Here is a 12890-nt window from a genome sequence, read left to right as displayed (position 1 = left end):
TTTAGATCGAAGGATTGAGCATCACATCTTAGATACTGGACCTAGATTTTTATCTCCGGAGGGTGTGAACGGTGAGTTTATATGGATCATTCAGGTTAGATATGTTGATGAGGCATTGCTTACATGGAAGGGAACAAAGCAAAGCTATCCACAACTTGGATTGCTACTAGCCATTGATCTCTCTTGTAACAATTTAACAGGAGAGATTCCTGAAGAATTAAGTAGTCTTCAAGAACTGGTTGTATTGAACTTGTCAAGAAACCATTTTAACGGAAAAATTCTTCAAAAGATTGGGCATATAAGACAACTAGAGGTGCTTGACCTGTCAAGAAACAAGTTTTTAGGAAACATCCCGACAAGCTTATCTGAATTAACATTTCTAAGCAACTTGAACTTTTCTTATAATGACTTGTCGGAAAAATTCCAACCAAAGACTCAACTACTGAGCTTTGATCCTTCGTCATTTTCCCATAATAGAGGACTTTGTGGTCCTCCTATTTCACCAAATTGCTCAATGGTGGAACCACGCCCCGCAAACTGCGCAGAGGAAGTGAAGAAGATTGTGATGAGTTCATGAAATGGTTTTACACCGCACGGACTTGGATTTTTGTGGGTTTCTGGGGATTTTGCAGTGTTGTGTTCTTCTGGCGTTCATGGAGGCATTCATATTATCGTTACATGGATAATGCAAAGGATTGGGTTTATGTTACATTTGTTCTGCTGAAAGCAAGGTTAGTGAGGAGAATCAATGGTGTTTCAACAAGGTAATAAATTGACTTTCTTCACTCCTTAACAAAGTTCTTTCAACGTTGAGAAATATATCCTTAACTAAATAACAAAGTTGTATATTATTATTTTTCGTGTCGATTAGAACTGCAATCAAGGTGGTTTTTCCGCATGTGAGAAAATCTTAATAAAAACTTATAAATTAAGACATGTTTGTCTTTTGATGATTTCTTTTGTTTTTGAATAAATTCTTTTGATTATTTCTAATTTCTTTCACTTTTTTTGTAATACGTTTATGTTATATTTGGTTTGTACATATTTATTTTTTGTCAAAAGTAATTTTGTAACACCCAATTCGGTCTAGAAGTTATGGTCGTTACGTAAAAATCCAGTTTACTAAAAACATATCTTCATTAATGATTCAAGAAACTATTGATTAATTATACTTTGAAAATGTTTATTGTTGTAATCATGGAAAAATCTCAGTCAAGTTCAATTTTGGAAAACACGATTAAACACATTTATTTCCAGTGAAATTTTAGTTAAATTCAATTTGGAAAACATAAGTCGTGTTTTGAAAATCTATCGTTTTGATGTTCGTGAAGTTTCCCTTTAAAATCAATAAACGGTTAAAAACGAAATCCCCAAAATGTCTAAAACAGTTCAAAAATAACAAAACACAACAATCCTAATATTTAATTAACCATAAGAAAAGTATAATATTTTATCCGAACTCTTGTCGCCTGACCCATCCTAAGTCCGAGGTTACCTTAAAGTAGCAAATAAGCAAAGAATGAGTTTCAAACTCGATGTGTAACATATCATATCATCAATAGAAATTAATTAGACATATATCAAAAATAAAAACCATATAAGAACACAATAGATGTAGATTTACAATCATACCCCTATCCGCTACACACCATCTCCAACCATCCAACACACCATATTGAATACCCATCCAGCCCTACACATCTTTTAGTGTCGGTATGACACTTTTTAGAATATTTGCATCTTGGCTGCCAATTCATTAAGCGATTTATCGCCTTTTACAAAGATATGTGTGATTGTGCCACTAGATATGACAAAGATATATTTGCTCACACTTGCCTGATATACACAAGTCCCACCCCAATGCACAAACAAAATTTATCATATATCAGATATCAAAATTTATTTGACAGTATATATGCATTATTTTGTTGTGCTTTGATAAGTGCTAAAAGTAAAATGTTTTAACCTCATTCTTAGTGCATTTTTGGGTGATTATTCGATTTTAATGATGAATTTTATGCTCTTAATATTTTAAACTCATGTTTTTATACTTAGGAGAGCATTTGAGACCAAAAGGAGTGAAAAACGAGCGAAAATAAAAAAAATCGGAACAAATTACAAGAGCCACACAAGCTGAACCCTTCCACATGGCCTAGCTACACAACCATGTGACCCAGAAGGCCTACCATAAAGAAATGTGGTAGGCTGTGTCAATTCGCAGATTTGTACCTTCAATTGTGAGAAAACATTTTTTTTATTTTTCGAGCATTGTAAGACGTATATATGACAAACATAAGAAGATAAAAGGGAAAGTCATAGAATATTCAGGAAAACAATTCAAAAAGCACCATTCAAGCCGACTCTAAAGCAGATATCCATCAAGATTGAAGATTCCTAGTTGATTTCTTAGGAGATTATCATGAGCTTCTTTATTTCTTTCAGTTATATTATATCTTGGATGTTTTTATTTTCAATTATGAACTAATTTTCTAAATACCTAGGGGAGATGAACCCTATGATAGATTCTGTCTTTTAATTTTTATTTTATGCAACAAATATTTAGATCTTGTCTCAATTATGTGTGCATAATTCTTGGTTTGATACTTTTAGATTATTGATCCATATGTGATGTGCTTAAATCAGAGGAGGAATAGACCTTGTTTAATAGTATGTCTTGCATAATTGAGTGAAGTTGCATGCAATCGAAAAAATAAGACGACATAAATCTATCAAATCAGAGTCAAATATAAAATAAGAATCCATAGCATGAGTTAATTTGATAATAGGAGTTTTAATTAGAAAGAAATTTCAATTAATCAACCTAGAGTAAGTTGCCCTTACTCTCGAAAAAGATATTAGCATAACTCATAGATTTCTATGGATCAAGTTACTAAGTAAAGAAATTGTGTAATTTAGATTGATAGTGACAGATAAAATCTAGGTGAATTTTTTCGGTATTATTTGACTTCTTGATTGTTAATCGTTTATTTTCTTACTTTGTTCTTTATCGTGTTTGTTAGTTAATTAATTTAGTTAATTTTATTTTTAACCAAACACTCGATTTATTTGATTAAATAATGAAAAGATAGTAATTTTAGTTTTTTTCATTTTTGGGGAAATTATTTATTTATTTTTATTTTTATGACACTAAATTCTTTAACCCGACAAAGACTTTTTTTTTTTAATTTCCTGTGATTAATAATTTATAAATTCTATAGTTTTTAGTCATTTAACACGAAATTTTCTTGCATTGCAAAAAAATGCCACAACACACGACATCAACTGATTCATGTCATGACGTATGGCCTAAAAATGCTCTTATTTTTCCTTTAGCATACATGACGTCGCAACGTTAGCTAATCCATTTGTGAGGTCAGCCATATCATGACTTAGCCACAATCTCATCACGATGTCGGGCATTGATCAACACCATTCATGATGTCTTGATTTTAGCTGATCCAAATCACGACTTGGCCTTTGCCGTGTCATGACGTTAAAGGCTATTTTCTACCATCTGCCTTGAAGTTGAGAGTTTCTCTTACAACCAAACACAAAACATAAAAATTAATATTAAACCTTAAAAACACTTAAAATGCATGAAAATAACTTAATTCCATTACTAAATTGTAAAATCCTAAAAATTAAAAAACACCACTAAATGTAAGATTTTTGAGACCTACAAAAACAAATTTCTACTCAAAAATATAAATTTTGTATATAACAATGAGTAGAGTTGAATCCATAGGATCAAGTGATAATTCCATTTATTTAGTAAAAGAAAATAAAAACAAAGGGTTTAAATTTAAAATTAAAACTATGTAATCACAAAATAAAATATAAGAAAAACCAATATATTGAAAATCTAACAAAAGGTAAAATCTTCATTTGATTCATGAGTTTGATCATCAATGCAAAGATAGATTTAGTGTTTTTTAATAAATAAAATTTAGTTGCCGATACCACGCCTAACAACTAATCTTTCCTTACCTTCTCGATAATCAAGAGGAAACTCGTCGAAATTATTTCCGTTATCAATAAACAATCCTATAAGTTCTAGCCTAGGATTTAGCTGACCAATAGTATTACCTAATTCTAACCAATCAACACAAGTGGAATTCATTTAGAATCAATTAAATAATTACAAATTTTTCTATTTTAATTCGCAAGACAAAATATTTTAACAAATGAATTCGTTTGGTGCTTTGCCCTTTATTAATAAATTTTTATTTGCTGAGCTCAAAAAAAGAAAAAAGAAAAAATAGTTGCAATGTGTTTTTGGTGGTGAGTTAGGAGATTGAAGAAGAAAGTCTAAGTCAGGTATAGTGGGCCTATCAAATACAAGGATCGTATTTTTAAAATTCTTCAAAGTTTTCAATTTTCGACACTAAGACATTAATTAATCAACTAGGTACCAATTTTGGGCGTTACGAGGGTGCTAATCCTTCCTCGTACGTAACCGACTCCCGAACCCATTTTTCTGAATTTCGTGGACCAAAATCTTTGTTTTAATAAAATCAAATCATTTATTAAAAACAATCACTTTTCGAGGTGACCCGATCACACCTCATCAAAAAGATTGGTGGCGACTCCCGTTTTTGTTTTCATTTTCAAAATCCAAGTCGACCCCGTTTTATAAAAAAAAATGGTGTCAACATGTGTGATTTGAAACTGCTATGAATGATTGAATGGTAATTAATTAATGAATACGTTATATTATAGATCGAACCCAGTGATCGGGTCAGATTAAGGTGTTACAATCACTTCCATTCAAACACTATTTCATTTCTTGTTGCTTCATATTTGATGATTACGATGTCAAGTAAGAGTTCTCATAAACTTGTTTTATTAATAAATTTTTATTTGCTGAGCTCAAAAAAAGAAAAAAGAAAAAATAGTTGCAATGTGTTTTTGGTGGTGAGTTAGGAGATTGAAGAAGAAAATAGATGGAAAATTAAATTAACTAAAACAAAAGGCAACTCTAGTTGTCCACTAAAACTTTTCCATTCTAAAGAAATAAAGAACACTTAAATAGCTAGAAATATTTTACCATTATCATTGAAAAATTAACACAAAAAGAAAGTCTAGTGTGGAAAAATGAAAAATTACATTGTAAAGCTGAAGTGGAATTTAGAACAAATTAAAGCAAAACAGGCCTTAATTAGTGCTTATAGTCAACAAGTAATTGGACACAACAATTGCAATTGCAAGGTATTTTCTGATTCATATTATTGAAGAATTCATGACCCATCATATGAAACTGAAGAAGAAAATTGTGGGTAAATTAAATTAATTGAAACAAAAAGAAAGTCTAAGTCAGGTTGAGTAGGCCTATCAAATTTCACCCTATCACACGTTATTGAGACATTATTCACATTGGATCGTAAAGTCATCAACTAAAGAAGAAAATTGAAAGCATAAACATCCATAATTGCTAATTGGTGCTTATAAGATTAATCCCATCAATTTATCATTCCTATTTTTGTCATCATTTTCTTTTATTAATTTGATCACCCAAAAAAGAAATCTATCAAATTTGTCACTCTACCATTAAAATGGTAATAGAATACTAATTGTGCATTTACATGTATTTTTTGGGGTGTCTGTTAGAATTAAGTAATCCGAATCCCTATTTAAATAAAATATGTGATAAAATAAAATAAAAATAAAATCCTATAGAACTACACTTTATTTTATTTTATTTTAGAATAAGATTTTTAATCCTTATTAAACTCCATCTATTTGATATTAATTAGAAAAAGGTGTTTCAATCTTACTACACTCCTATTAGAACATGATTTTACAAGCCTATAAATAGACATAATCTACTCCTCTTGTAATTATTCGAATTTGATATGTACATATATATTTTATAATTCATACATATACATAATTTTTATATCTTATAGCTTAAAATTATCTACATGCATACGTACATTTTATTTATTTAAAACTAAATATATATGCATATTTTTTATATTTCATAACTTAAAAGCTTTATACATATACCTTCATAGATTTTTATATTTTAAAATTATATCTATACATATATTTTATTTCATTTTATAACTCAAGACTGTATATACATACATATATTTTCATATATATATATATATATTACATAGTTTTATTTGTTTTATTCATTGTTATGATTGTTACTTGGTGCTTATTTATTCATTCATATGCACTACTACTAAAATGTATTTTAGTTCTATTTATTTATTTACTTGTTATTTTATATGTAATCGCTTTGTCCCTTTTATTTTGTTTACTTATTATTTTGTTATTACTCGCATTATTCATACTTACATTAACTAATTCATTATTGTTTTGTTACGAGCATTAACATCGTGTTTTGATTTCTACTAATACGCATTAAATTATTTTTCATTCAATGTAAATTATGACTTTTGAATAAACAAAATTTCATGTTTAGATTTGAGAAAGCCGTACCCTAACTTATTGGGTTTCGATTTTCGCAATAAATTTAAATACACGAATCTTTTCAAACTTAGGTTTCAAACGGTCTTGGAAATTAAGAAAAGATCAAGTCCTAACTTACTGGGCTTGATCTTTTTTTTTTTAAATCTGAGATAGCTAAATATCTTTAAACAAGCAATTTTTTAGCATTCATTCGCGAATCGGGAATTCGAAACGTTGTGTCCTAACTTACTGGATATGATTCTCTTTCTCGATTAACGTGAAATATGCATTTTCTTTCCGAAAATTTTCAACGTTTCAATACAAGGATTGTATTTTTAAAATTCTTCAAAGTTTTCAATTTTCGACACTAAGACATTAATTAATCAACTAGGTACCAATTTTGGGCATTACGAGGGTGCTAATCCTTCCTCGTACGTAACCGACTCCCGAACCCATTTTTCTGAATTTCGTGGACCAAAATCGTTGTTTTAATAAAATCAAATCATTTATTAAAAACAACCACTTTTCGAGGTGACCCGATCACACCTCATCAAAAAGATTGGTGGCGACTCCCGTTTTTGTTTTCATTTTCAAAATCCAAGTCGACCCCGTTTTATAAAAAAAATGGTGTCAACTGTGTGTGATTTGAAACTGCTATGAATGATTGAATGGTAATTAATTAAATATTATAGATCGAACCCAGTGATCGGGTCAGATTAAGGTGTTACAATCACTTCCATTCAAACACTATATTTTTCTTACCAATTAGCAACTACTCGTTTCAAGAAAAAGGAAAACCACAAAACTCTAAATCAATGTTGAAGTAGTCCATTAAAGGTTTAATACATCCATATAGTATGAATGCTCATGTGCCATTCAAACACTATTTCATTTCTTGTTGCTTCATATTTGATGATTACGATGTCAAGTAAGAGTTCTCATAAACTTGTTTTATTTTTTGCTATATATTGTCTTCTTCTTCAGGAGAAATGCACTGAAGCAAGCGTATTGTCCAAATAGAGTGAGAAAAAAGCGCTACTTGAATTTAAGCACAGCCTTCAAGCCATGGATTCGTTAGGCGACGATGCCCTTTTTTTATGGGAAACTGAGGAGTGCTGTTTTTGGCATGGCGTCGAATGCAACAGCCTTACGGGATACGTCGAAATTCTCGATTTTAGCTTGAAATCTTGGGTTGTAGTAGGTACGATTAGCCCTTCACTGCTTAAACTACATCATTTGACTTCTTTAAATTTCAACAGTAATGATTTTAATGGAAGTCTCATCCCGAGTTTTTGGTTCCTTGAAAAATTGAAATTCTGGATCTCTCTAATGCTAATTTTAGAGGTCCAATTCCTTCTCTACTTGGAAACCTTTCAATGTTGGAAACTCTTAGATTGGGTGGTAACGGTGGAGACGTAACGTATCGCCATAATTTCAAAAAAATGTTCAGTGTCGGAAAACTTGAGTGGCTTTCCCATCTTTCTCGTTTGAAAGAGGTTGATCTCAGTTTCACTAACCTGAGCAATGCCAATGATTGGTCTCAAGTCATTAGCCACCTTCCTTTGCTCCAAAAACTAAGTCTAAGACATTGTGATCTTCCAAGCATATCTTTTTCATCACTTTCCCTTGCCAACTCTTCTATATCTCTCACCTATCTCGATCTCTCGATAATAATCTCCTTCTTTCGCCATATATCCATGGTTGTTTAATGTTAGCAAGAACCTTGTTTCACTTGACCTCTCAAGTAACCAGTTGAAAGGTCCAATTCGAAGCTTTCGGAACATGAAGGCTATTCAAGAACTTTATCTGAGTGATAATCTTTTGGTACTAGCTGAGAATCAAGTTAGGGGCGATTCTGGGTTGAATGAAATCGGAAAACTACCAGATTTTAGCGTTCTAGATCTTGGGTACAACCTTTTAAATGGATCCATAAGCAAAAGCATTGGACAACTTTCCAACCTGCTTGTCTGGCGGCTTACAGGGAATTCTTTTGATGGTGATGTGATTTCCGAAGCTCATTTCTCAAATTTCACCTACTTACAGGAGTTGGATTTATCCTACACTTCTTTGACTTTGAAATTCAACTCCGGATGGATTCCTCCTTTTCAATTAAGTCAAATAAAGCTTTGCTCTTGCAAGTTAGGGCCTGCTTTCCCAGATTGGCTTCGGACTCAAATGGACTTCCTACTGGTTTTGGAATACCTTGATATTTCTGCTTCAGGAATTTCGGATTCTCTTCCCTACTGGTTTTGGGACAAATTTTAGGGATTACCGTACATAAACATGTCTTTCAATCAGATCAGTGGTACTTTTCCAAATAACTCTATCCACATAATCCAACTAGATCTAAGCTCTAATAATTTCTCAGGACCATTACCACGTTTTTCTTTAGAATTTGGTGTTATTGGGACCATTAACCTTTCCAAAAACAAGTTTAATGGTTCAGTCTCTGCAATTTGCAATGTTAATGATGAAGGCTCTTTGGCATTGCTTGATCTCTCAAATAATCAATTTTCTGGAGTGGTTCCAGACTGTTTTGGAAGTTTCAGTCCTTTAACAGCTTTGAATTTGGGTGATAATAGTTTCTCAGGCCCACTTCCAAGCTCCTTAGGATCTCTGATTTCTCTTGAAATGCTAAGTTTACGTGGTAATAAATTCTCTGGAGTATTACCTTCATCTTTACAGAATTGTGCCAAGTTAAAATTTCTCGACTTGAGTGATAATGAATTATCAGGAGAAATACCTATGTGGATCAGTCAGAAGCTTTCATCGTTGGTTTTTCTTAGCCTTCAAGGGAACCAATTCAGGGGAAGGATTCCCCATCAACTTTGTGGATTGAAATATCTACAAATCTTGGACCTCTCGGTAAATAAAATCTCTGGTACCATACCACCATGCCTCAATAATTTCACTTCCATGGCAGAAAAAGTGAGTTTAGATCGAAGGATTGAGCATCACATCTTAGATACTGGACATATATTTTTATCTCTGGAGGGTGTGTATGGTGAGCCTATATAGATCATTGAGGTTAGATATATTGATGAGGGATTGCTTACATGGAAGGGAACAAAGCAAAGCTATCCACAACTTGGATTGCTACTGGCCATTGATCTCTCTTGTAACTGTTAAAGTTAGTTCCCATGCAACTAGCTTTCCATGCAAAGGTGGCCATGCAAGATGACGTAGCAGGCATTCGAGCCTTGATCTGCAGGAGCTGAAGCCTGAAGCTTGAAGTTGCCGATCCACTTGCCATTTTTTAGTTGCATTTTGATTATTTTGTAATCTAGTTCATGTTGAACTAAGTAGGTAAATGTTTTGATATTGATTGACTGAAAAATCAGCAATGCAAGTTGTACAAGCTAATCTTGTAAGTTTCAATGCAAATTAGTGGTGTTAGGTAGTTGATTAGGTGATTACTTGTTTGTTTTACTTGTTGACTGATATATGTAATGGCTTGATGCCTTGTTGATGTGTTAATGAAAAATATCAGCTCCTTTCATTCAAAAAACTCTCTCTTTTATCTTGTTTTCATTCGCATTTTGTTTCTGTTCTTGCTTCTGAGTTTGTTTCTTCAGCAAGGCTTGAGGCTTGCTATCCAAGCAAAATTCAAAACAATTTTGTTGCTGCCTCTTGCACCAACAATTGGTATCGAGAGCTTACTTCTTAAGGGATCTGTTATACAAATCTATGGCTTCATCAAACTTTTCACCAGCTGCACCTCAAGTCTTTAATGGAGAAGGCTACCACATATGGGTGGTCAAAATGAAAACCTACCTGCAGGCTTTTGATCTGTGGGAGGTGGTCAACTCAGATGTTGAACCAGAGCCACTAAGAGCCAATCCAACAAATGGCTCAAATCAGCAAAGATCTCGATAAGAGAACCAAGAGGCATAAGGCCATGTCTTGCATCCAAAACTCAGTGTCAGATGTGATCTTCACAAGGATTATGGCCTGTGAGACTCCAAAACAGGCCTGGGACAAGCTTAAGGAGGAGTTTCAAGGCACTGAGAGGACAAGACAACAACAGCTGTTGAATTTAAGAAGGGATTTCGAGAATCTGAAGATGAAGGAAGAAGAAACAGTGAAGCAGTATGCAGATAGAATCATGGCAGTGGTTAACAGTATAAGGCTCCTTGGTGAGCACTTTGATGAGGCAAGGATAGTGGAGAAAGTCCTCTCCACTTTTCCTGAGAGATATGAGGCCAAGATATCCTCTCTAGAGGACTCAAGAGACCTTGCAAGCATCTCTTTGACTGAGCTAATTAACACCTTTTATGCTCAGGAACAAAGAAGAGCTAGCAGAGCTGAAGATCATCAGGAAGGTGCATTCAATGCCAAGGCCAAAGAAGCCTCGAGCATCAATGCTCCAATAGGCAAAAAGCCTTGGAAAAGTAGGCCTAAGCCTGATGCTGCAAGGAGCAATGACCAGCCCTGCAGACATTGCAAGAGGCCAGGTCATCCAGAAGATGATCTTGGTTTCAGCGGATGCAAGATGCCAACACTGCAAGAAGAAAGGTCATGTTGAGAGGGTTTGCAAAAACAAAACCAAGCCGCGGCAGAGTCAATTTCAACAACAAAAGGTTGAAGCTCGAGTAGCTGAGGACAGTAGTGATCAAGAAGAGCAAGTCTTTACTGTTTCTTGCTTAGCTACTGAGAAGAAATGTTCAAAATGATGGTTATTGGATAGTGGTTGCACTAACCACATGTCACCAGATGCCTCCTTGTTTAAAACCTTGGATAGAAGTTGTAAAACAAAGGTCAAGGTTGGAAATTGTCAGTTCATAAGGGCTGAAGGAAGAGGAGAGGTGCTGATATGTACTCCTACAAGCAACAAAATTATTCCAAATGTGCTTTTGGTGCCTGACAGAAACCTTCTCAGTATAGCTCAATTGCTCGAAAAAGGCTATTCTGTTGTGTTCAAGGACAAACAGTGCCACATTACTGATCCAAGTGGATCAAGTCTTATGACAGTCACAATGACTGACAAATGCTTTGAGGTGCACTGGCCAAATGACTCAAAGTCAGCATACACAGCCTCTGTTGATGATTCCAAACTTTGGCATCAAAGGCTCGGGCATGCCAACTTTAGATCATTGGCTCGAATGGCCAAAGAGGGCTTGGCAGAGAACTTCACCAGCTCAGTGGAGCATGATGATGTGTGTGAAGTTTGCCAGATGGGGAAACAGGCAAGACTGCCATTTCCTACAAATTCAGCTTGGAGAGCTACTGAAAGACTGCAGCTGGTGCACTCTAATGTATGTGGCCCGATGAGGACTGAATCACTCAGCAAAAATAGGTATTTCATCCTCTTCATTGATGATTTTACAAGGTTTTGCTGGATTTTCTTCTTAAAACACAAGTCAGAGGTAGCTCAAGTGTTTGTGAAGTTTAAAAGCTGCATGAGAGATGTAAACAGGTTGCAAGCTGAAATCGGTAAGGTCTGACAATGGCACTGAGTACACTTCAGCTCAGTTTCAAGCCATTTGTAATGATGCTGGTATCAAACACCAGCTCACAAATGTCTACACACCTCAGCAGAATGGGGTATCAAAAAGAAAGAACAGAAGCTTGATGGATATGGCCAGGTGCCTGCTGTTTGAGAAGAAACTGCCCAAGACCATGTGGGCCGAGGCAGTAAGCACTGCTGTCTACCTTCAAAATAGGCTTCCTACCAAAGCCCTTGCATCCAAGACGCCTTTCGAGGCTTGGTTTGGTTTCAAGCCTTCCTTGGCACACCTGAAGGTGTTTGGTTGCCTGTGTTATGCACAAATACCAGCAGTAAAGAGAGACAAGCTCTCTGAAAGGGCTCAACCAGGTGTTCTAGTAGGCTATAGCTCAGTTAAGAAGGGCTATAGGGTGCTGGATCCTTTGACAAACAAAGTCCAAGTGAGCAGAGATGTCATCTTTGATAAGAAGGCTTGTTGGAATTGGGAAAAGAGTGAACCGTAAGTCGCTTGAAGACTGGTGCCTAATCGTCGAACTCGAGCGACTTGGTCCCGAGATGGATGTTGATGATGTGCTCGTGAGAGGCACAAGGCCCTAGATGAGATTTATGAAAGAGCACAAGTTGCTATAGCAGAACCTAGTAGTTTTGAAGAAGCTGAGGCAGATGAAGGTTGGAAACTGGCTATGGTTGATGAAATCAACATGATTGAGAAGAACCAGACATGGGAGCTGGTTGATAAACCTGCTGGAAAGAAGACCATTAGAGTAAAATGGGTCTATCGAGCAAAACAGAATGCAGATGGCAGTCTGAACAAGTTGAAAGCCAGGCTTGTTGTCAAAGGATTTAGCCAAAGGTATGGTCTGGACTACCTTGAAACTTTTGCTCCAGTAGCCAGGCTTGACACAGTCAGAATGATAGTTGCCTTAGCTGCTTAACATCAGTGGACCATTCATCAGCTTGATGTTAAGTCTGCATTTCTCAATGGTTTCCTGGAAGAAGAGATCTACATCGAGCATCCTCAAGG

At 34.7% G+C, this 12890-nt stretch overlaps 1 protein-coding gene across 1 annotated transcript; it reads left to right on the top strand.

Annotated features, from left to right (window-relative positions):
• Window positions 1-8703: 8703 nt before the first annotated feature.
• LOC128041138 (receptor-like protein EIX2) lies at window positions 8704-9438 on the top strand. The gene has a single exon (XM_052630484.1). The coding sequence runs from the start codon at window positions 8704-8706 to the stop codon at window positions 9436-9438; it is 735 nt and encodes a 244-aa protein (XP_052486444.1).
• The last annotated feature ends 3452 nt before the right edge of the window (window positions 9439-12890 follow it).

This window comes from Gossypium raimondii, chromosome 5 (assembly GCF_025698545.1).
Source record: "Gossypium raimondii isolate GPD5lz chromosome 5, ASM2569854v1, whole genome shotgun sequence".
Taxonomy (NCBI): Eukaryota; Viridiplantae; Streptophyta; class Magnoliopsida; order Malvales; family Malvaceae; genus Gossypium; species Gossypium raimondii.
Note: the sequence above shows the minus strand (reverse complement) of the source record. Positions and strands in the feature narration are given on the sequence as shown.

Excerpts from the sequence above, each read along its gene's own strand:
- LOC128041138 (XM_052630484.1), top strand. The coding sequence starts at position 8,704 with ATGTCTTTCAATCAGATCAGTGGTACTTTTCCAAATAACTCTATCCAC.